The following is a 26,244-nucleotide window of genomic DNA, read 5'->3' on the forward strand; positions in this document are numbered from 1 at the left end:
TGCCGTTGATTTAACATTTGGTATGACTTCACGGTCACTCAGCTTCGGTTATATAAATGCCAAATTCTTGTCAATGACGCAAAAATATCGCGAATATCCTGAACTCTGAGTTCTGAACTGAACACGACCCAATTATTTTACTGTGTAAAACGGTGCGGTTTCTTTCACCCCCGGGGGATACGATCTGCGCGCATGGGATCGAAGGGCGGTTTTTCTACCTCAGTTTCCCCAAAGATTAAAGGAAACAAAAAGGAAATCAAACATCAAAGATCGAACACAAGCGAAACGAAGCTCTTTAACGATCCGAGAAAACAGAAATCGAAAAAAATTCTGACGGGGTTGTCGGTCGGCCGTGAAAAATGTGTATCACCTTGTGTGCCAACTGAGCAAGAGGGTTGGAAACCAAAGCACCCATCAGAGGATTTGAAATCGGGAAAAATCGCGAACCCGAAGAATCGCGGTAAACTACCTGCCTCACTGCACCACAGACGCACTAAACGCGCTATCCTCAAAGGTTCGTTTCCTTCCCTTTCGCCATGGTTACTACTGAATTATTAGTAGCAGACTGATGTCCACTTATCACTGTGTATTTCGACGATGTTGTGACATTTTTCCGAGAGCTAGGAGTGCCCATAGTTTTGTGATTGGATATTACTCGCGGCTGTGTAATAAGACGATGACCCACCCATGTCGCCAGAGAGAATCTCCTGACAAAAGGACTTCAGAGCACAAGGACTTCATTTGTTTCTTATAGGGTGTTGCTTTCGTCGCCTCAGACCATTTGGCTGTGGTCCGTGCATTTTTTGTCATGTCCGTTTCTCCTGTACTTCATACTCGCATCTCCACGCCACGGATAAGATCGAATACGTAACGTATTAACATTCAAACACCGTCGGTAGATGTTTGTAGAGCGATCCAGTGATTGTTGGAGTTCTTGCAGGGTTATGGGCGACTTGCGGTGTCGCGTCCTGAACAAGGTAGGTTCAATCATAGATCTGAGCTCAGGATGACTCAGTGGCTAGAGCGTCTATTTCGAACCCAACTCCCGCATCTCGACTGCTCCTGTCTAAACTTCGGCAACCTGGCAATGTCTAGGCCGTCGTGCTTACTTCGGGTGGCATATCAGCTAGGCAACGGAATGGTGTCACAGCTGAGCTATTACAACCCTGGTGGTATGATATGTTTGAGTCACTGTACTCTTAATGAAATGAGCGTGGAAAAGTCTGTTGTAGGTAGCTTGTAGATGAACACTGACGTGTTTAATGTTGGTTGCCAGATCCTGTTGCTCGCCCGTTTTGTAACCCGTCGTTTGTTCTTCTATTGGTTCCCCTGTCCGGCTCCGAGCAGCTAATCAGCAGCGTAATTAGTTCACATTCAGACAGGGTATATCGCCACTGCACATAATATGGCCACGTAATGAATGGCTCGTATGAAAGCTCCTCAGGCAGAGGATTCAATTAACTTGTGAATTGTTCTTGCTTAGGTTGACTTCGCCTATAAGTGGAATCTTCCCGCGGAAGAATTCTGGCGATGATAATTTTGCCTCGATTTGTGATAGAACGCTTGTAGCGTCCGATACTTGACCGCTAGTGGATAATACACCAGCTAGTCATCAGTGTTGAACATTGATGTCATGCTGTCGATGATGGTAAATAATACTGGTGTGTTTCTGTTTATGATGATGATAAGGACAAATCGAAGCTTGTCTTGTGCAGCACTCTATGCTATACTATCCGCTTCTCATAGGAATGCCTGATCTGGTCTGTTAGTGGTGTGTTGAAGTTCCACAGCACGAAACTGATCATTCCTGGAAAACTGTAGCTCTTCGCGAAGATGTTCTGGGTGGGTCCCTGCGATACTGTTCAGTTGGACACATCCCCATTAGTTCAAACGAGGATCGCTTTTATTGGTCATCGCGCAAACGTATATTCGGTCAGTAGGCAAACTATCCCACCATAATGGCTTTTGACTCAATCGCAACAAAATGCGTCATCCTGAAGTCATGACCTTTGATCCCTGCCCTCTGACGTAGCCGAGTTCCGGTAGCTGCAAGCACGGTTGTTTCGTCCTGCTTGCCCGCTGTTTCGGTAGGACACGGTTTGTTCTCAGATCAGCGCCACTGGCTACTGCCATTCCGGGCCGTCTTCCTGAACCCTATCTGCCAGAGCCTTTTTTCTACAAAGTTGTTGGAGGGCATTCAAGTCTCCCCGTCCTTATGAGAGAGGGCACGGTTCACTTGGAATTTTGCTTTCGGCAACGGCAATCCAGCCAGCTTTATAGAAGCATTGGATCTCTTGTATGACGCACTTTGAGGAACTCAGATGTTCTATACAGTCGCAAACGGAGTAAAACTCGGTACGTCAACAGAAGTTTGGTAGATTAGCTTATGTTTAGACCAGAAAGCTTAGACAAATTGAGGTTGCAAAAAATGGTGGGAAGGCTCGCAAATTACTATATCTGATTTGACCTCCAGGTGCTATTAAAAACGTATTCGTATAATCACTACAGACTAAAGTGGTTCCCTCTTCTTCAGTCGAATGATCGGGACCTCGGGTTAAATGCTTCGAGCAGAGTTTGATTGGCCAGCTGCTACTTTCCAGAAGCAGAATTCTATGCGCGTCTTCCTGCTCTAGTTCTCCCTACCGTCAGGATGAACCGTCTAAGTGTTTTTTTCATAACCGGTGAGGTCCACCAGTTTTGCTCCCCTTTACTCTTTTCGTTGAGTCTTGTCTTCAGCACAATCTCTACGTGCGTTGTCCGTAACCCCCTGGAAATGGCAAGTAACCGGTTCCAGTGGTGAGCATATCACTACTTCTAGTCGGGATGCTCACATAGGTTTTATCACTAATGTTTTGCTGGGTTCGTGTGTGTTTCAGAAAGAGCGTTTAGTCAGTTCTACTGATGGTTCACTACTTCAGTATTGTGCTTGGTTACTTTTGAAAGTTGTGGGCTTCGGTCGTTTTTATACAAGGGCAAGGTTTCCTGGACCACCCCCTTCTGTACTCATTACTAAGACATTCCCCACGTTTATACGGCAGTTACCTACCAGTATTTACCACTGTTGTATTAAAGTGATATCAATAATAATTATAATCAGCTGTAACAGCCGTGTACTTCCTGTACAGTGGTTCTAGCTGCCGCAGTCTCGTTCACTAATGATTTAGGGAGGTGGGACAGAAAGCTGCGCATTGGCGGCGGTAGCTGATATAATTGATGCGTAAACACAGGGTTATCAGTGAACTTTTAACTGGGGAGATTGGAAGGAGTGTTATACATTAAAGACTAACTTGGATGCCATTGAGGGCGTGACTGGGCCGTGTCTGACAATGTATCCAACTGTTGATGGTCCCCATCCGGGGAGACGGCAATGAATAGCGCAACTGAATTTGCCGGTAATAGCTTTCATAATTCACCACCAAGTCATTGTTTGACCTCCCCTGGCTTGTCTCCACCATTCACGTGGTTGTGCGCAACGAGCTTTTCAAAGTACGTGTCCAAGCCAGTGCAATCCGTGGGTTGTGATCGATTCATCTATCATGAGTGGGTTATCTCTTTTGAAAACCACTCTACGTACTTCAGCATTACTGGTCTGGTGTTTCCACCAAACTTGGACAATGCTTCAAAGACATCGGTAGTCGAACACTGAAAGTCCCTTGACGTCCTCAGCGCGCAGAGGACAGGTTTCTGACCTGTATAATAATATGGGGCGCACCGCAGCAATATAAGCAGGAATCTTGACGGATAAGCTTATGTCACGCGTACGCCACAGGTTATGCAGGTTTACGAAAACTGCTCTGATTTTCTCAATTTTGTAGACTACCGAGACTGATAGAGCTGCGGTACCTCAGTCGGCTCATCCGCAAGTAGAAGGTTAGGGTTCGCGCCCACCAAGTGTTGCAGCAGCATCTTATACTTCGTAGTTGTGAAGCACATGCCAAACCATGAGACAGAATTAGGTTATTTAGGTTAATTTATTCAATATTATTTTCATTACCAAGGCGTCAGATCCAAGACTTACTCGATATCTGTGAGCGAACGCCCCCACAGGCCTTAGAGGCTGGTGTTGAGTTTTCAATGGTATCATCAATGACGAATTTGAAGAGGAAAGGTGAAAGAGGACAGCCTTGCCTGACACCACTTGGTGCGGTGAACTCAGGTGCCAGCTTCCCGTCGATCTTCACAGTTCCGTGGGAGTTGGCGCACACTGGTTTAAGGGGGGTCAAGAATTTATGGGGAATGTCTTTGCTCTTCAGGCACTGCCATAGTGCTTGACGGTTCACAGATTCGGAGGCAGTCTTTAGGTCATTGAAGACAACCATTTTTGGTTGCTGGAAGCAGTGTTACTGTTCCGGAATTCTCCAGAGGGTGAAAATGTAATCGATGCATCCTCTTGCAGGACGGAACTCAGCTTGGTTTTCACGGATGTCTCTCCCTGTGTCCAGTCAATCTTCGAAGGGTAAGATCAGAGAGCACCTTCGATGACATAGCTATCAGTATAGTCAGGTTCATAAAACAAAAATATATTAAGAATCGGGAGTATCTGGTTGTGCGACTAACTGCGATAGTCGGGACATGTGGAGCGCGTGACATCGAGTCGCGTTTTTTTACCAGCCACTATGTGGACCGTTGGAGAATGGCCTACAAGACTGGAAAATCCCGAACCTACGATATAAGGAGCAACTTTAGAAAGAATTCATTTTGGTTTGTGTTGTCAGAAAATCTGGTGATGGACAGGTTTGGCACATCTTGAGACGCAGTGGGTTTCAGTTTTCAGACACAAACAGTCATTTCGTAGGAGACTCGGCCAACTTACCAAAAGCAGCATCAGATGAAAGTATGCCCCTAATGCACTTGCATCGCCCATGACAACTGAAATGGCTCGTCCTGAGCAACTGGTTCCTTCCTACTCGTGCTGAACTAAGTAATGTTTCCTCACCCCTCTCCCGGCTTTCACGGCAGCTGTGTCCTAAAAGGGTGACACGGTTAAATGCATTGAGTTTCAACTTATCCATCTGTTTGATCGGTGTAGGGTTGATTCTCCGTAGTTCACCGATCAGCTATTGTTGGGTGTCCGATTAAGCTGGATGTACCCTGATTCAAAGGGAACCGTGGGTAACCCATCCTCTCCGGTGTGGTCGAATGGCGATGATCTTATTTTCTGCATATGACATATCTACTGAGGAGTAACTGTTGAGCATTCGGATGAGATGGATATTGAATCGTTAGTCTGCAACCAAAGGACGTGCGATTTGGATAAACTGTTTGTATCTTCTGGTTAGCTCTGAACTCTTGGGGTTCTGCTGGGTAGTTTTCCCTCCCAAAATTCTTCAAGTAGTGCTGCTGTCGTATTTTGTCCGAAACCGACTAAACTCTGGAACGACCTAACGCAGTTCATGAAATCGACTGCACCTTATGGACGTAGTTCACACAATCCTAGTAGGCAGCTGAGGCACACAATGTTGACGTGTATCAGCTACCTCTGTTCATGTTCTTGAGTCTTTGAAAGAACCTTGTGAAGGAGTGCTCAATTCATTTCTAATGTTTCGTCATTAACAAACGGTTGGCGGTCAAGTCTTTCCAGCCAGTATCACTCTAATGTCTCTGTTTTCAAATTAATAGGCTTGAAGCAAAGCAAAGCTAAGGACACTTCAACCCATTCCTCCTTGCTTCTGCGAAATTTGCCGCCGTCAGTGAACTATTCATTGCTACAAAACACTATCCCCACTGCTCACCGGTTCCAGTTGTTCAAGAGAGGCAGTAAACGACATGCCTTTGCAAAGTTCAAGTCGAAAGATGCGTGTGAAGAAGCAGCGAAAAACCTCAAAGGTCTGACATTGGATGGATACCAAGTACGCTTGACTAATTTTGATGTTTGTGGAGTGTTCTGTGCACGTTATCAAAACATTTGAATCGCCGGCCTAGCTTTTTTGAATGTATAGAACGTTCGATGCGTGTGCCCTTATCGCTAAACCCGGGTTATATGCTAAGCGTCCGCTGCCAAATTTGAGACCAACAGCCTTCTTCCAAGAAACGCTCCCTTTGTGTTCGTTGTCTCCATTATCTACGGTAATACAGCGGCGGTACTGGTTCTTATCCACAACCATGAGATAGTGACCAGAAAGGTGGATGGGGACCTAGTGCAAGAAGGCCTTATACCTTTAGGGATACGATCAAGCGTAAGGTCGCTGCACCTTCAGACATCAATGAAGTCAACACATCTGGGCAGCATTTCGGGAAAATACACTATCAGCATACGAACTTAGGCTAGGCGAGTTTTACTGAGTAATAGAAGCGTGTTCCCTACTGTGTTTATTTACATGGCATGCCCTGTGGGGTTTCAAACTACGTTGCAGGAGAGGCACTCGGATCTTATCCGGGAGGGCAAGAATATCACAACATTCTGTTTCGCTGTTGCTACCTCCACTTTGATTAATCGTATAATAACAGCCGAGTCTCTGGTTCATGATATTCAGTCAAATATGCTGTAATGGGTCGTTTCATCTTTCAGTTGCAATGGTATTTCATGTTTCCTTCAACATGATATTGCTCAGCCTCACATCGGAAAGTCACTTATATTTTATCTGCTCTTCCTCTGGGTTGGTATTCCGTTCATACTGTTTGTAACACCTGAGAGTATATAGTCCGTCGTGCCGCCTTCAAGGCTGATGAGGGCGCATATTATATGGGGATTACCAGACCAGCTTTGTGAACCCTAAACATTTTCTATCTGTCTATTTCCAGATCAGCATCACTTTCGTCACTCCCAAAGTTCACTTAGAGGGACTTGATGATGCCGGTGGCGATGTATCCCGGTGTCTCACTCTGGCCAATTTGCCTTTTTCTCTGTGCAAAGAAGACTTACAAGAGGAGTTCCCGACGGCAAGTGATGTGATAATGAACATGAACAAGTTTGGTCGTTTTCGTGGGTAAGTGATCCTTCGTCCTTGGTATTAGTCTTTTACCTGGGTCCAATGCATGTTGCACTTTCTCCGGTCGTGTCCTTACTTCCCAACGACGGTGTCAGAATTGCAATGAGAATAATCTTCGAGACAGATAAACGTGCATCTTTCTGTTCGTGGTATCAAGTATGCTTACATCTGTAGAGTGAACCAGAGTAAAGTAGCACACGCAAAACCTACTCGGTCTGGCCTGAATTTAGCGATTGTCCGATATCAACGATGTGGACAACCGGTAAGCACTACTGTCACCCATAGTAAAGAATCGAAAGTGTGGAAAGTGCAGTTGCCTTTATCTAAGGTCTGCGAGTAAACTTTGATAGATGAGTATTGAGGCATGTTTTTTATGATCGGGTATCATCACCTTCAGTAAACGGTTTGTGTTGAACCATTGATTCTCTAGGTAGCATATAAATCCTTAGACTGCAAGCCTGTCCACCGTACCGGTATGATTGTATTCGAAGGCAGCATACTTTAACCGCATACTTCTGGTGACATTTTTGCTTTAGAACATAGCCGCTGTTTGGTTAGGGATTGGAACTCTCATAAAATTGGTTTGGGAAGGTTATGCTGTGTTATTTACCGGGGATTTACTGGGTTGAGACGAGGCCAGGAATCCAGTGAGCAACCAACTGCTGGCATCGAAACGTCAGACGATTCCGAGGCGATTCAATTTGGGCGTGAACGCCACATTGATACTAGTTTGTGTGATCCTTTATTTATCTGGCTTCAGTGTTCAACGGGTATAATCAGTGATCCGCTTCGCTTGGTTGATATTGTTCAGTTAGTTACGATCATATTTATTGGGTGACGCCGTTGACTTCAACGCCGCGAGCCACCGATAACTCAGAAACAACCAACCGCATATCATGCTCCTATGTCTGCATCATAGTTCAATATACGGATATTCGCATTGATTAATCTTTTTCTTCGTCCGTCCTCAGTTCTTGTTTGCTCGTTTTCGACACAGTGGATGACTGCAAAATTGCTCGGAGTGCTTGCCAAGGCCGAGTCATTGGAGGAAGACCAGTTAAATACACTCTCGGAGTTCGTTTCGAAGCTCGAGCCCCAAAAGATAGCCCGGTTTGTGGTATTAAGATCCGCGGCTTACCGTCGGAAGTAGATGTATCACAACTAAAGGCTCTGTTCCCCGAAGACGTAGTGACTAGAGCGCATGTTAACGTGGATTCATCGAAAGTAACCCAGTAAGTCAGTGATCCGTCACATGGTTACTTCAGCATCCATTGTTCTTTACCATAATTTATCTGTTTGATCGTATGCTTCTTTGGTCGCCACTTGCCATCATAATTTATCGAGCTTGTCAGTTCTTGATGTCAAAATACCCGCTGATATGGAACTGATCGGAGAAGCCTTAGCTGGTGAAGCTTCAGGTATCTTGAGTGTTTGCGTTGAAATTCCGGATACGGTTCATTCCGTTAGAAGCGATTCTATTTCTAAAGTACAAAATCACAGATCTTTGCGTCCTGCGAGGAAGGGGTTCTGTCCAATACGTTGTTTCATTGATACTTACTCTACCGACCACGGTACTGGCACAATCAACCACCCCGAAGGAATGTCATCCTGAGTAAACTTTGGCTATACGGTGGATCATGAGATAACCGAATTTTATTTCGACTCCGTTAACATTCGAGACCTCGTTCATTAAAATCAATGGGCGGCAGCTACTCTAAGGCGAGGAATTATGGGATTGTGACCAATACTTGTACCGATGAGTCACTGAATTAGATTTGAAAACGGAAACCTATAGCTTGATATTTTCCGTCTCAAATTATCGAGTACTTATCGAGTATTGATACTGGTCAATATTGTGGTTAGGTTCGATGTTGGGTATACCACAGCTTATGGGGTTCAGTATTTCAGCGTGGCGGTATTTTCCAATAGACGTGTTCGTGGTCTTTCTGAGAGTAAGTTCTGCCATTACCAGACAACATAAGGCTGTCCAAGTGGATGGGATTGCCTCACAGAGTTAGGGGATCTAATCGAAATCTTCCCGAGGAGCAGTAGCTATCGGGTCGCACCGCGAGAGGTTCTTCGGAGAGGATTTACGACACCTTCAGTCATTTTTCTCTTCTGGTTTACATGCTCAATTGCCAGCTTGAGGTTATAGTTGTCAAATTTGTGTCTACTGACCTGCATCGTAGGTTAAACAACGTGACAAGCCTTTCAACCTGCCGGAAGAAACGGAATGCAACTGTTCTGACAGTCTGAAGGTTGTATGCCGCTTGTGCACACCGGGCTTAACAAATTAATGTCATCATTATGTGAGCTGTTTCCCACGGAATCGATATTGCAGTTTTAGTTGCGTCATAATTATGGAATCTAATCAGTTGTTCACTCTGAAAATGCGCCTCAATGTTGGGGCAGATTATTGATGTACCGTGATGGAGTTTGCTTTTGGTCACCCAGTTTTACTTCACTATACTACTTCGTTCGGTTGGAATAATTTTGCTAGAGTATGACGTCAATCGTTACTTATTATCATTCATTTGGGTTGGTCTTTTCCTCTTTCCCAGGACGGGCGTTGTGGTTTTCACTGATCGAGCTGCTCAGAAGGCTGCACTGCACCGGTTCGCTACTGAGAAGCTGTTCGGTTTGCGATTGAGAGCTAGGCCATGGGGTGAGTTGGTTTTCTGGTGGCTTTTGATTAGTCGTCAATGCCTACCACAACTGTTTCACGATTTGCCTGATTACGAATGTTACTTCTGGTGCATTCGATAGACTGAACCTTAATGAACCGGATTGGCTGTTCCCATTGGCTTGCTCTGTGCTTTTTTCGAAAGATATAGCTAATGTTAATAACTAAATGGGTGGTTAGATGTGACCCATGGTTGCCTGACTTGTTTCTAACAAACCGGAAAGCATGATGGCATCAAGTGTAGATATCTTGACAAATAACACTTATAAGGTTGATGAAAACCCTTCGATAGTTCACCGCCGACTTTGACCTTTTCGGAGCTTATCGGATAGGCTTAGTCACCAAGTTTTCCACCTGAATACATTTTAAAGTAAGTGAATTTCTATACCCATTTGCAACTAGAATGGCGTTAATCTTAAATTCAACTGAATGTCTCGTTTATGTTATTCTCCATAAACAATAGGCGCATTCGAGTGTCTCGTTGCCGCCATCGTACTTTATACCAGAATGTGTAACCCCTAGTGTAAATGCGGTTCACCAATGTACCCGTGTGGACAAGATCACTGAGTCTCGAGAATCGGAGCAGAAATAACCGGCTGACAGGTTCATTGTTCAGATCCAGTCTTAGCCTTTTGGTAGCTCTTGTTTTTGTTTAGGGGTCTCTGCTGTCACGTCTCCTGTTTGAATGGTATCCATCTGATATTATCTTACTGGAGTACTCGCATGTCGTGAAAATGATTGATTACTTGAAGGCAATCAATCTGTCAGCTATGGTCGTGTGTCATAGGCACAATGGTTCCAGCTGCTGCAGTTTCGATCACCGGAAAGTGAGAGAAGACCAAGTCTTGGAGGCAATGAAATATTTGGTTAGTTCGGGAACTAGGTGGCTACGCACTCAAGGCAATAGCTTTGGTGCACGAGTGCCCTCGGCTCCGCGATTGGGCCATTTCTGCCAATATCATTAACCATTGGTGAGTTGGGTACTGGGGTTCCCATCCAGAGGGGAGGGTGTTGCCGACCCAACTAATTTTACCGGTTAGTGTTTTCGCACTTCGTTGTCAGGTTATACACTGTCCACCTCTCGGTTGCTTCCACTCAACAGAAGGCTAGACGAAAAGAGCTCTGCCAGGCATTCGGAGTACATGTCCCAACAAGCGTGATCTACGAAGCGTGAGTAATTCATCTATTTTGGGAGAGTTTCATCTTCCTAAGACCATCAGGCGTACCTCAGCATTACCTATCCGATGTTCCCAACAGACCCGACCAATGCTCCGTAGACACCGATGGTCGAACACTGACATCTCTCTTCTCTCCGTAGAGGCCACGCTTGTGACTCACAGAGCAGGAATATAAATTTCTAAGGGACACATCAATCCCCAGACACTATAAAAGTTTCTCTACGTCAACAGTCTTTTGCATATTTCAGAGGACGACGAATGCCTCGATCGTTATCGAATGACGTTCTTGTGCCCTTTTGAAAACCCGGATGACAGTCGAGCAGCTTCATTCGGCTGGTATTCTGTTTTCGTTCTAAATCTTCTGCAGCACGAATGTTAGACTGTTCACCAGGACCTCACCACCTTTGAAGAGCGCGGGGTGCCGGCCCTCCGCGCCAGTCGCTCTGTCATGCTTGAGGACCTCTGTTGTTGATGGTGGGTCGACTGTCCATTCGAGTCCACTGGGTTTTTCCAGCAGCTGTGTTGAATGTGAACAGCTGACTCGTTCATTGAAGTGCTCAGCCCACCAGTCAAGACGGCGATTGAGGGAGTAAATTGCTGTTCCGCCTTTTTCGCATATTGTCTCACCGACACCTGCCTTCTTTTGGCCGATTGATCGATTCGTTTGAAGCAGGACTCGGCTGTTGCCTGCAGCGGAAGCCCTCTCCATCTCCTGAGCCTTCAAAATCCAACGGCGTTCTCCGTCATCCTTCGAATTCCTGATTATCCGGTGTTTGAGGGATCTGCGTGCGCCATCACAGTTGCTAGTTGTTGGTATAACCTTTTTGGCAGCAATAAGATCTGTTGATCTCGAAGATATCCAGTGTTCATTGAGTCCAGTCAGATGGCCTGGACAAATAGTTCTGAGCGATTTCTGTCACTCGCATGACTAACTTTCTAGCCAGATCAGCTCGATACTCTTCAGTTACTGGAACTTGTCGAAGTTGGTGAACGGAGCTGGTCTTTTTTGCCTTGTTGCTGAGGGAAAGCGAGGTGATAGCCAGGCCCGAAGAATAGCATTATCACAGCCAAGCTGTGTATGACAATCTTTACTTGACGCTCCCCATCGGTAAATGATATCCACATGGTCTAATTGGGTCCATGACTGTCTTCCGATTGGTGTCCTCCAAATAACCCGATGAGCTTTTGTGTTGGAAGTTTGTACTAGCCATGAACAGACGATGATTTGCACACAACTGAAACAGTCGCTTCCCATTATCCGTACGTTGGGCATCGACTCCAAATCTACCACCCAGATGCGATTCTTCAGAACTTATTCGTCCTGGGTTACGATATTTGTCTTTCTTGCTGACCGAAGCGGTCGTGACAGATCGCGATAAAACTCGTCCTCAGTATCAGAACTGCTGTCTGCCGGCGCAAACACCAATTCGACAAGTGAACACCGTTTATCGCGTTGAGCTGCATTGATCTTAATTGAGTCAGGCAACCACACGGCGCAAAGACTGTTTACTGGGATCCAGTCCAGTAAGGCGCTTTCAGCCTTGGGGCTGAGTGCAACTCCCACACCTTAGATACCACGAACTATTGCGTCAGGATCACCGGATACCCGAAGGTAGTGATTTGATGCTGTTACTTTCAGATTTTCCTTTTGCAATGAGTTTGATATTGCTGTACGAGAAGTGTTCAGGCAAAGAATAAAATGACCAGGAGCCGGTTGACTTGTTTTCATGAATGATCAACAGTAGCACAAAAATCTTTGGTTTTTGTACGTATGCCCGACAAACCACCTGCACGAACTTTTTGCCGAAATCCTCGGTGGATCATCAGCCAATATTAATTAGAATTAATTGAATCTGCCCTCAACAATATCGAGCTCAGCTCATGTACCGAAAATCCTCCTAAGAGACGTCAAGTTTTGCCGATAACTCCACTTAGTGTTGCTGCAGTTTTCAACTCAGTCGCCCCACTACTATCAGTGACCATTAAGAAATTCACGGAGAGATTTTTGGAAAATCACACAGTGCTTAATACACTGCATTTAATCAGCTATATCACTTGTTCGGTGTTCTGGACGAATAATTTGCCCGTGCCAGATCAGCTGGCAGACGGAGAAGTGAAAATCCCATCTGTTAATCAAACAGTGAAAACTGTTACTATGTTCAAAGCTGGTTTATTACCATTATACCTGTAAATGGCAAGAAGCGCAGTATGTTGATATCAAGCCGTCGATCAGGAACTTGAGTTAATATTTTCGGTTCATGCACTTACCGAACATTCGTTGCAGCGCCCAGTCGTACGTGATCTACTGCAAGTAAATAAAATCTCGATTACTGCTCCACCAAATGTCACTGTATTATGTAGGGGTTGTATGGTCACAATTTTTTTTACGTTTTCGAAGCCCATTGTTAGAGTCCATATTCATCCTTCTGGGCCAGGATGAAGGCGATCTAGCTTCTGCATTTTTTCCCTCCTTGACAGCACCTGTTGTAAGTCGCCACAAACGAAAGCTGATTCCACAGCCAGTCCCCATATCTGGTAAGTGCTTGCATTTCTCTTCTAGCAACGAGTTACTGCGAAATTGCTGTATGCACTCTTTTCCGGGCGACATGCATGAACGTTGTGTAGTGGGGTTTCTTTCGGGCTAGTTGCTGAATCCGTGGTTCTATTTCTAGGTAACGTTGTGATGGTCACACCCACATGCCAAATCACGTCAACTGATTGAATACCAGCCGAGCACTAAGTAATCCATTTAGGCTGTCAAGTTTATTTTATTTCTTCAGCTATGGACTCCGTACCAATAATATGTTACCTCCGTTTGATTCACATTAGTTCTTCCACAGTGGGGAGATAAGAAAGATGTAGTCACGCATCTGAAGAGGAGATACCTAAGCAAATTGACCGTTTTCCGATAAAGTAGAAGTTAGGATACGTACTTATTCATTGGTTCTTGACAATTTTCGGATTACATTCTTCATTGTCTGTTGTGCAAACGTTATTTCGAAAATATTTTCTCTGCTGCTAATATTGGACGGTGCGGTAGCTTTTTTAATGCCCTGAACTCCGTTTACGTGAACCCACATGTATCCTATAAATACGAATCACAAAATACTTTATCTTTTTTGAACAGACTTGTGAGTACGCGAGAAGGCGGATTTTCAGAGTGCGCGAGAGTTCATATGGAGCGGTCACTGTCTAAATTGTTCTAGCTTCGTACTAGTGGCCGACAACTGTGAGCTAGCCAAAAAGTCCTACAGAGAAAGACATGTTTTCAACCAGGGCCTGTTAAGTCAGAAGAGTCGTTTCTAAAAAAAAAACCTCACTTGGCCAATTAAGACACTGCAGTGCCTACATCAGTGTAGGAAGCCAAAAAAGAAGGGTATCCATCTATTTACGTTGTTAAGGATGACCGGTTAGGCGAACGATTTCAAAAGTAAATTGACCACGACTGTCACGCGTGTCTTTAAATATTACGTACTACTGTTGTGCCCCATCCCAGAGTCATCGTTCGAGGCCTGACATTTTGGTCTTCTTACAAGACAGGACACCATCCCCGCAGGAGATGTGGGATCAAGGTTGGGCACGAAGCGTTTGAGAGTCCTTGTCGATGACTCCTAATTTTACATGGTCAGATTGGTCATAAATCTGGCAAAAAACGGCCAAAATTGCTATCTGTAGTTGATTTCACATAATGTTTCATAAATGGCATCCATGAGGCGACAGACATCCCTACCTAACACACACAAGTTTCGATGTGAGAGTAAAAGTGAAGTGGTTTTGCAATCCAACCATTTGATTGCTGCCCAGTGTTCGACGGGACTTTTCCTCGACGGAAGCCAGCCCTACTGTCCTTGTTCATCACAATCCACCAATCTATTCTGAAAGTTTAAGTTCCGTATCTCTCGGCCCTGCAGCTCCCCTTCCAATTTTGTGTCTGTTTGTTCCTCAGACTGGTCATCACTTTCATTTTCCAAGCTTTCTGAAAGTTTGCTTAGTTTGTTAGCGTAACAGGTTTTGTGTAAATGTTACTGGTGTCAGTCGGCTATCACTTCTTAGACAGGCACTGAAAACCCTTGCCACTTTTTTTAAATTTCGTAGAGCCCACAATAACGGATGGTTCAAATACCGCAACCGAACATTTTGCGACAGCCAAAAAAATGAAAACCGAAGCTGATGGGGATCAGAAGCCTCTTAAAGGTATGTGCATTGTCAGTTCATTTCGGTCCAACGATCGTGAGAAATGTGGTTTGGGTTATTACGGCGGACGAAATTCATTTTGTCATTGTGTTGTGGTATCATCTAACTCTATTTTGACGATTTAAATTGGTTTTTCCCTTGTACACTATCCAAAACACTCCCTGGCATGTTCGTCAGCGGTTTTAGCAAACTGCAACCTTCACCCTATTGTCACCTTCCCAATGAGGCATGGTTCTATATATATTGATTTAAATTTCTCCACTATTTGCGAGCGGTTTTAGGCGCCCCTGAAAGTAATAATATCTTTACTACCTTCTTGAACATTCTATTCTCCCCTAATTCTGCCTTGGTCTTCAGCTCAGACGTGTGCGGATAGACAAGGCTTGTACGGTGATACTCGTTAATTGTTTGACCGGCGACTGAAACAACGATATCATAAATTTTTCTGAACATGAAGTAGCCCGTTGGGTCCGCCGTAGATCCCTTCCAAGAGTAATTTAGCTGCCTTTATTTTCTATTTGTCTTCCATGCAACGTAGTTCACCTGTTCCCGACCACCCAAATCTACAGGGTTAGTTGAATGTATGTAGACGTCATTCGCATATTACACCGGATCTGTGCTTTTCTTCGTAAGGGTTCACCTGACTTATTTTCAGTCAGGAATTCTCCCGAGATAACTGGACTTTGTTAGCCCTTGTATCACCGTCGAACGGTACCAGAGGGAAATGTTCGGTTCGAAAGAGCCATAGCTTTACATAGATCCTCGGGTACTTGCCTGCTTCCGTTTTCTTCGGAGTGGCATCCGCTCGTTTAATAGTCAAAGTCGGGTTTCGACCCATTTCAGGGCTACACTAGGTATTTGAACCGACAGCCACGTTGCACCGAAACTCTAGAAATGTTTCCTTTTTGTGTGCATTTCGTTATCGATTTCCCAAGATCATTAAATTATGTTCAGACCTTTCTCCAGATAAATTCACATTTCTGAATAACAGGGAACAATGATATTTCTATCAATGATGAGGACGAAGAATATCCGGTTGTTTTTTTGGTTCACACCCTTGAGGTGTAACTGTGTTTGCAGACTGATTTGGGCATATTCGTGAGCATGTCAGCCGTGAAGGTGCCGTGAAGTTCATCCAGTGCCCATCGATGCTTGGTCTATGCCCACTACCCCCATCCTTCGTGTCTCCAAATACGAATTTCTCCAGTTTAACAGGAAGTGAATTCGTTTGAGTGCATTAAATGATTCGAACTAATTTGGCCACTACTGGATCCGTAGCATCCAACACATCACCTGCTACTAGTGAGTTTATAGCAAGAGAGCATACACGATTAGTCGATAATGAGCCTATTTTTCTCTGCTTTAAAATAATGACACTATGCACACATTCGTCCCTTTCTAAACAAAGTACTGTGTTTGCACTTGGTAAATATTTTGATATGGTGCATCAACTCGAGAGGCGAATGGTGATGAATAAAACAAGCACTGTGGTGTCCATGCTCACGGTCGAGTCAGCACGAAATGGTTGTTTTCACAATACACATGCCAGCACGTAACGGCTTCCACGGGTGATTGTTCGGCTAACATTTGATAGAACTTGATCCGGATTTCATGGAGAAGTTTGAACGCCGTGTGGAATGTATTTATAAAGTTTATACATCAAGGTAGCGTTTCGGGATTCGGTGTTATAGTCCGAAGGTTTCGCCGGCCGTGATCAACTGTTTTATGGCCGAGCGGTACCACGCAAACAACCTATAGATTTATCATGACACAATGACTGAACTTTGTTTCTTGCGCTTATTAATTTGCTTGTGGAAATCCTTGACTAGAATAGGCAAAACTTTGGGCTTAGAGCCTCCTACCGTAGCCGTCTTGTTCACTTTAAGTCCTCACACTAAGTACCGAGATTTTATGGGGTAAGGCCCGATACATCAAGACCGGAGGTTTTCTTTACTCATCATTGGGGTTATTGCAGCGTACGCTAATCTGGACAATACACACAAAGGAAACTGAAGAAATAAATCCGGATGAAACAGGTTTAATGGTTCAAGCAGTCGCACAAGGAACAAAAGATGCATTTATTGGAGTTGGGATTTCGGCTTTAAAGGATGTCCCTGCAACATATTCCGTACATCTGACATTAGGAAGTGAACAATCTTCAATGGTAGTTGGGGCATGAACCTCCATATATTTATTACTCCTAAGTGCGTACGCAGTTTTAGTGCAGTTTTGTGGGCTTAGCTGTAATGTGATACTGTTTATTCAGAAGCGTGCGAATCATTGTTACTGAGGTCTCTCAGTGGGATCTTCCTAGTCCCTAAAAACGGTCTCAAGTATTTTCGATAACAATACTTCGTTTGATCATGACTTCACATAATGCACATGGAGCGTCAATAGTATCAGCGCTCAGACTCGTAAATTTAAATTACACTTTGTTCAGGGATGGTGGAAGGGAAAACACTGAAGGAACACCGAGTGAAACAGTTCGACTGAGGACAAACAAATTAATGTATTCCAAATCTGAAGGCTCCATCTGATAATAATACCAAGAGGTGGAGCCTGGACGGCTTATGAGTCATACTAGCTTTTTAGGGACACCTAGAGACCACAGACAACAGTACCCTGACCTATACTTTTTTCACTTGAGCTCGTAACATTTGTCACGCTTGGTTTCTATCCACCATGAACATTCCTCAAACCATTGCAATCTTCTTTTCGGAGAAGTTTGGGAACAATCGGTAGATCTGTCGGAAAAATAAGAATGCAAAAAACCCTCCACTTTTTAGGGTCATGTGCATGATTGATGTCATGACAACTTCGATGCATATTGATCAATTACTTGCTCTTGTCCCTAGCTACCTGTTGGTTCCAGTCTGAAATGTCGGAAATCAAGGGAATCTTTGAGTTAAGCCCTGATTTCTTCGGATCTGAAATAGCGAATTCTATTTTAGTATGTTCCTATAGCAGTTAGACTCGGATAGCGTCCTCTGGCATACTATCCTCGTGGTTAGGTCTTGCTAACTGCACTTGACCACACAACACTCGGGATTCGACAGTATTGTTAATTCAATATGCTCGGTCCCCTTGGTTTCCTTCTCGAATATGATTAATCAGTTCGTCTTCACTTTTCAGCTAGTGTGAAAAAACACAAGCGCGAAAAATCTCCCAATGATGACGAGCATCACAAGAGCAAAATGTCTAACAGTGCTGCTGAATATAGCATAATAAAGACGGTAACCACCCCCGGAAGCGTTCACAAGAGGAAGAACATGCCTTTGATGTCCCCGGAACTGGACGCAACGTTTGACGTCTCCACCACTACCGGTAACATTCTTCTCCCGTCACATTCTATCTTCCACAAACGTGTCCTTATTTGATTCTGACATCTGGTACATTTTTGTAGCGAGTGGCAGAAATCGTATATCAGATTTGAAATTTCCCTTATGGGTTAACTAATTCAGCTATCTTTTTGTTAATAATACTGACCCTATAGTTCTTTCAGAATGGACATACTTGATTCAACTGTATCTGATCAATCAATGTAGTAGCCTTGAAAGTTCGAGGTAATTCAGTCTTTAAGAAGAATACTCCTCAGCTAGTGGAATACCTGTTGGGAAATCACTTACTCTGCCGATTTCGCCGACACTTCTCGAGGTAGATACAATCATATCTGCAAAATGTTTTGTGCCGTATTCAATCGGGAAATCGCAGGGAAATAGAACTTAACTACAGGATATCCTTTTTAATACAACAATACAATGTTGAAGTACCGTTTTCTACCCGTATTCATTGTGACTCTTTCGACGAATGACCGAACCCGGCAACCTGGGCTAGCAAGCTACACAAAACTCGTATAAGCTGTGACGGTGGTGTAGGACATTCGCCTTTATTTAGTTATATATATATATACATATATATTGATGTGAGTTTATTAGTTCATATGACCTTGGACAGAAGTAGCTGAGGAAACACAGAAGAGCCGTGAGTTGGCGCCCTAAACCCGGAGCTCTTCCGAATATTACTGTAAGAATGTCGGGTATCAGACTTACAGCTCCTCTATGGACATCTNAGAATGTCGGGTATCAAACTTACAGCTCCTCTATGGACATCTCGTTCAGTTAAGCTTTTAGCAGATTATAACGTAATATTGTTGAACAGTCACAGATTAGCGAGTATGCGTATTTGTGTTACTTTTAGTCAAATGTCGTTTAGTCGGTGCCTTCAGATTTTCTATACACTGCTTTCATCCGTCGGCACACCATCTAAACTGTATACAGGTTATTCTTTTGAACCGTAACCCATTGTTTTTTATAGACAACAAAAGTGCAAAGAAAAACAAAAGGAGCGCCCATGACTCACCTCTGAATGCCAGCTTGCAAACCGTCGTTCAGGAAGGTAAGTGACTTGGATGGTAACGCTAGACTAGAATCGCCATGTCATTCGTAATATTCATCAATCAACCGCTCAGTCCATCTAAGTTGACAATCAATCGATATTTTTTTCAGGTTTTAGTGAAGCAGGCTTTGGGAATTAAAAGGTTTTCAGATTAGGCCCGGTCTTGGCTACCCAGCATACGCTCCTGGATAACATTGGTTAGATCCGTCATCGGGTGGCTTAAAATCAGTAGTTGTCTTCAGACTCAGTGAGAACTGTTAATAAGGCCGCAAAAATGCTTTCGTTAACGGAGGGATGGCATTAGTTGGTCTAATATCTAAATACCCGTCGTTTGATAATGAGTTGTCTTCCATCCTGTGGTGGCATCCATTTTTTCTCATTGACACATTCTTCTAGGACGGTGGTGCACATACGAAACTCTGTTCACCTGCACTATTCTGTAACGTTTGGGGGGGGGGGTCAGGTAGGTACGTAGTGCCGAATGTAGCAACTTCAACGAAATTTTCAAGTGGAACTCCGCTCCTTGGATCAGACAACTGAACGTTAACATGCTTAATGACTGGCTGACTCAATAATCATATTCGTAACGGCTTGAAACTTCGTGTAAATAATTTCAGTGAAAATAACGGCACCCAATACGGGGTACTTTTGCATCGTAGGAGATACACTTACTTCCCTCAAAGTCTCATCACATCAACGCCATTCCCAAGTGGGTGGAAACCAGCCGATAACGAAAACTTTCAGACTAAGACCACCCAAACATTTGCATTCCGTTCTTTCAGCAAAGGAGCGTACAAATGATTACTTATTACGTCGGTGTTCTGGGTTAATTCTGCCGGCAGCCGTCTTACCCGTACTAACCCTTTCTCGCGTTCCGTTTCGCCAGAGCACACTTGCACGACTGTATTCTGTGAAACTTTATCGTCATTGATCCCATCAAATGATTATAGCACCCCTATCAGCGAATGAGATGACGAGTTGTCGTGTGACCTTCACAGTTCCTGCAGGGGCAACTTTTACGAGGGTCCAATGTTGGTCTGTCCTTAGGTTTGCAAATCGGCTTCGACAACTAGATGCTTCATATGCTTTACTGACAATCCACCAGCAATGATGACTAGAGAACACTCGTTGTTTTGTGTTGCGACACGCTTCGATAGCCATGGCAATCTTAGATCCTGTACAAACTAATCACGGACATATAGCGGGAGTGTCAGGTGGTCGCATTGCAGCCGCTTCCTCCTTTTCGGCAGATATCCCGCATTAACAAACTTAGAAGCGTGATAGAGAACGGGGTTTCCCAAAGTAGACGTAAGCACAATAATAATAAGATAATAATAAGCAGTCGGGACTCAACCGTTTGGAATTACGCGGTGTGCCATAAATAAAACAATCCCTAGAGAATTATCACCATCTGCGTGCTAATCCCATGAGACGTCATCTACCATTACATTGCATCGAAAGTTAGCCTAACTGTAGCTTGTGAATTGCTCAAAGGACGGGTTTTGTGACCTTTGCATGTTACCTTGATAAGGTCTGCTCGCGCTTAGGGTGCTTCAGAAAGTCACGTAAATTGGCCCGGTCAGGTTTGACCATACACTTATTACCCTGTTGAATACCATTCATCCATCCAGGTTCAAGAACCTTGTTGTTATAGCGTCTATAGTGAGGCGAGATGGCCCAAGTGGTTAGAGCGTGAATTCAATGACCGGAAGGTCCCTGGTTCGAATCCGACCTCCGCCACTCGACTTCCCCTGTCTAGGCTTGGGCAACCTGGCAGTATCCCAGCCCTCGTGCTTCCTTCGGGTGGCATGGCGGCTAGACACCGGAAGGGTGCTACAGCTGAACGCTTATGGCATCACTCCACTGCTAGGTGTGTTTTCGTCGCACTGCTCAAGTAAAGGAACGGTTCTAGAATGAGATGCAAATTTCTCGTCGAGCTTTGCTGCTACGTGTTCTGTTTGACTAGCCTTTTGTTTCGAAAATTTACTTACAAATTGCTCTGTTTTTTGTCTGTTGGGTCTAGATCAGCCGAAGCCGAAGAAAGCCAGAGCTTCACTGGAAACGTCCTTCGGGAAGTCACACTTGCATCCCAAAAGTGAGTTTTTTTCGCAGGTTATCTCGTTCGTATCGCTAATCAATGATATGCTTTTTTATGTTTTATTAATGCTGTAGAACAACAGTCATTGATTTTTCCCTGATGTGCTATTCTTGAACATACGCCTCAGTTATGCTACTGCGTCCCGTGTAAGGTGTGAAAGGTTCAGTCGGCTGGCCAGGTATGCTAAAACTACGGATAATAGGACGTGTAAATCACAGCACCGACGAAGTTCATGAACCTACGTGTTCCCTACATTGCTGGCGATCTTTTTAGTCTATTGAAGCGGATTTTAAACGTGGTCATGTGCTGAAGTCCAACTGACACGCAGAGTTTGTCATTGCTACGGCTCCAATCGCCAGCGTAATTTTTCATCAACCAGTCGCTACGGGCTCATCTACAGCTGACATAAGGCTGAAAGCTCGAGCCGAAAGTCGCCAGCGCGAATGACTCTGTGTGCTGCTAACTGACCTTAATTAGATTTTCAATCAGAAGATATCGTCGATCGTCAGCTACCTCGTCCATACAAGACATGGAGCTGAACATTTATTCTTGGCCGTGGAACAAAGTTATCCGTCTCGATCTACGACCACGCGGTCCTTAGGATTTAGGGCTTACTGTGACGTTGTCTCAATTTTACAGATTGATCACGTTACTTTTTAGGTCCATATAATCGATATGGCTGGTGCCATAGTTCGTTTCATTTTATATTGTTTTACACGATTACGTATTATAAGGATAGACCAGATTAGTTTCTCATAACAGTGTCGTTTCTTCATAAAGGAAACTATTTTCAAGGTTGGTAATAACTCCAACGACCTGTTTCGCCCTTCTTAGGGTTCATCAGTAGGCGCATTCCCCAGGTTCCATCAACATCATGTTCCACTTGAACCCATTTTGGGAAGATCTCGACAAATACGCTTATTTGCACATCAACTGGGTTTTCACGATAAAATCAACGGAATCTCCCGTTTATGATATTCTACAACTGAATATGCTGCAGACAGGCCGCTTCATGATTCAGTTGGCACGATATTCGAGATATCGCAGCATATTTTCATAAAGGAAACTGCTCACAAGGTTGCTGAAAACTCTTTGACAGCCCACGACCGGTTTCGCCCTTCTTGGGGCTCATCAGGTAGGCGCAGTCCCCGAGTTTCCGTCAACATTTTGTTCTACTTGAACCCAAATTGGTTTTCACGGGATACCCAACTGAATCTCTCGTTTATGATATTCTTCAACTGCAACCGGCCGTGGGCGGTCAGCAACCTTATGAGTAGTTTCCTTTATGGAAATAAACTGCAATATTTCGAATATCGTACCAACTGAGACATGAAACGGTCTTTGTGCAGCACATTCAATTGAAGAATATCAGAATCGAGAGATTCACTTGAGTTTCTCGTGAAAACCCAGTTGATTTGCAGATGAGTACATTCGTCTAGTGTTGTTTCTTGTTTAGGGTTTAAGGTCACCAGCCGTAAACAACAACTTTACTTGTTTTGGCTTACCCAGCGCGTTCGTAGGATGTTGCCATACGCAGAGTGATGACGTTGTCAATCCCGTGACGAAAGTATTATCCACCATGGTGCCACTTGTAGTGGTTGATTTTTCATCAGGTAGTGAGGGATTCTTCCATAAACTAAAGCCGAAGTTGACCAACTGATACAAAAATAGTGGGAAATGCGTTCGTCATCCCACGCGGCCATCACACGACACTGTCTGGTCACTGCGCTATGTTTCTGATGACTGGGGATCTCATTTTGACTGACGCCGTGTGTGACAATTCTTTAGCCATCTCGGGGTCCCCGTCCGGGAAGACGGCAGTGACCAGTGCAGCTGAGTTTGCTGTTAATGGGTTTTATACTGCCAAGTCATTGTTTGACTGTCCTTCACGTGGTTGTGCGAAAAGAACCCTTCGAGGAAGTCGGTCGACTGCCATAACGGAGCACGTGGCCAATTCAGCACAATCTATGCAGTGTGATCAGTTCATCTATCGAGGTTGAGTTATTTCTTCCGAATACCATTTGACGTACTTCAGCATTGCTGATCCGGTATTCTCACCAGACTCGGACAATGCTTCGAAAACATCGATGGTCAAACAGTGAAAGTCTTGACGTCCTCGGTGCGTGGCAGCCTGGTTTCTGATCCGTACAGTGATATGGAGGGCACCGCAGCATTGCAAACTCGAACCTTGAGGGATAAGATGATGTCACGCCTACGCCACAGATGACAGATTCACAAAAGCTACTCTGGCCTTCCCAATCCAGATGACGGTATCTTGTTTCGCGAGACCACCGGGACTGATACAGCTGCCCGGGTAAACATAACTGTCTACTGCGTCAATCGGTTGATCCGCAAGCACGAGCCTCGGGTTCGAGCCCACCCAGTCTTGCAGTAGCACTTTACACTGCAGGTGCGAACAGCATACGAAACCATGAGGCGGAATTATTTAGAAGCGGACTGACTGAATGATATTTCTGCGAATTCCGGGGTTAATTTATGCTAAAGGATCATCCAATTTCACATACCACAACTTAAGCTATGTTTGGATACATGAGTGGTCTTGTGTTTTTTTCACGTGGTATATGTTGCGCCCTACTGAGCCTGAACATTCGTACTTCGTTTCGTGCAGGTAATAGTTCAATCAGTGTTTGATTTAGCCCCTTATTTTGGTCGCTTGAATTTCACTGATGAAGTAGTTGTTAACGTTGTTAAAGAATTCACATAACCACTCCATATTTCCTCTGTAGATACATCAGAGAGTAGCGCCAAGAAAAAGAAGCTCAAAACTCCGGCCGTATCATGAGTCGAACTCCACCCGGCTGTATAATCAGACGTGAGTATCTCGTTTCAGCAGTTTGTCCTTTCACGCTGTATTTACATATTAGGTTTAGCACAAGCGGGTCTTACCAGTGCTAGGTTTATTTTACAGAGTGAAATCACAGTTAGGATGTTCATCCTTCCTGTAATTTGGTTGTTCTCTCGGAAACGTACGATTTAAGCTCCATTGCTAGGACTTGTACCGAGTTTGCAGTATTTTTGCATGAGATAAACTGCGATTGATAATCCATTCTATGGCTCCAGCGCTAAGTTCGCGAATGTCCGGAGGTTTCCCACCGTACTGTTGTGACTTGATGAACAGTCATGCAACTCTGCATGCTCCGCCCACTATGGCATTTCAAAAGGCACGGTAGCTCTACACAGCCTTTTATGGAGATAAAGGAAAATTATTACAACTGTATTTATAGGGTAGTCACAGAGTGTTCCACAAGGTTGTGCCAAAATCTCCATGAGAGGGCGAAAGGCGTCGAGTCAAAGGTGCTTGACTCGGATTGGCTGGCATTCTGACCAATCATGGCATGCCTTCGTCTGGCCCGTGCCCTGCACTTGACGCATCCGTCGAAATGATGTGTTGTTCGGTTATTAGGGACGCCTGGCCTCCGTACACGTACAATGAAGCTGCACTTAGAGTTGGTTTCGGACTAACGTACCATCATTTCCCATCTGTTCACTCTTGCGGAGCCTAAGATGACAGTGGATGCTTATAGCATTATTTTCTACTGATTTAGATTGTTGTTTTCGTGGATTTCACGTGCTCGCTACTCAATTCCAGTTCTCCTCTTTTCAGGTTTCTCTGAACGCGGAGTTTGCATTTTTGCATATTTTTTTTTGTAAGAATCATCTGCAAAAATAAATTACCGTACTGCAACTTTCTCATTTGAGATATCTTCGGCCATATTCGCATTTTGAATATCGTCTTTTTGCTGGAGCATTTGGGTGTGCCTATTTAGCTGCACATTTTCTGGATTCAAAGTAGTTCAGGAATTCACACTAGGGTAATTCTGGAGTTGGAAATTACCGCGAGCAAACTTCACAGCACTGCAGCTCCAACCGTGTTTTATATGTCGTACAATCATTGCAAGCCTACGACGACAATAGAGGTGAATTTTAATAGTGTGAACAGATTTTGCAATCTTAATGGAGGTTTCGTCTTGTAAGTGAAGTCAGTCTCTGCCGAAAAGCTGGGGAACGCCACGCAGTTGTTTCTTCTTTATTGGGAATCATCAACAGTGCACACCTCACAAAACTTCAGGAAGTCCCGAATCAGTTACCTCCCGGTTGACAGCTTGAATACTTATCCGTTCCACTGCAGATATCTGATCTGGAGTCTTTCCTATATAGGTGCGAGCTAATCACTCTACCGATTGTGGCCGGACGGTTAAGTGTTCATAATGTTAGCCTAGAGGTCGCAGGTTCGAGACTCCCTCGAGTTGCGTGAGGTGCGTGCTGCTGAGGTCGATCTGTGGCCTGCTGGAGTCTGTGCACAGCATACAAAAGCAGACTAAGCGTTACGCACGCAGAGAAGGGTGCACATGGGAAGTAGTGAGAGCCGGGAGTGTCCAACTTAGCGTAAAGGTCCCGGTGTCGTGACCATCACACGTGGTGGACACGTCGGAGGACAGCTCGAGAAGTAAAAAGGATGATGAGGTAATGACAACGAATGGGTAAAGGCAGTTAGATAAGGGGGTGGATAGTGAAGTGCTTCATCTCATGACAAGCTGGCAGAACAGCTGGGCCGTACGTGCTAGAGTCGCATCACAGACGAAAGACTGAGCTAGACATCCGGGTTCCAGTCCTGCACAAAGCGTCTTACAGTCAGCTTCCAAAACTACTCAAAAATACACTCCAGTTGTTGCTTCAATTATAAAAGACATGGTTTAGGAAAAAAACTAAACGGATTACGGCCTGCCAGGATGGTTGTCCATTCGT

General features: G+C 44.5%; 1 protein-coding gene across 1 annotated transcript; it reads left to right on the plus strand.

Annotated features, from left to right (window-relative positions):
* Positions 1-161: 161 nt before the first annotated feature.
* On the plus strand, positions 162-25,216 carry T265_04574 (hypothetical protein; the record flags this gene model as incomplete). Its single annotated transcript, XM_009169349.1, has 12 exons — positions 162-514; positions 5,620-5,849; positions 6,742-6,926; positions 7,901-8,161; positions 9,491-9,594; positions 13,269-13,325; positions 14,886-14,984; positions 18,117-18,308; positions 19,299-19,379; positions 21,403-21,474; positions 24,225-24,271; positions 25,103-25,216. The coding sequence occupies 12 exons, from the start codon at positions 193-195 to the stop codon at positions 25,166-25,168; spliced, it is 1,716 nt and encodes a 571-aa protein (XP_009167613.1).
* Positions 25,217-26,244: the final 1,028 nt, after the last annotated feature.

The sequence above is a fragment of the Opisthorchis viverrini genome (genome assembly GCF_000715545.1).
Source record: "Opisthorchis viverrini unplaced genomic scaffold opera_v5_77, whole genome shotgun sequence".
Classification (NCBI taxonomy): Eukaryota; Metazoa; Platyhelminthes; class Trematoda; order Opisthorchiida; family Opisthorchiidae; genus Opisthorchis; species Opisthorchis viverrini.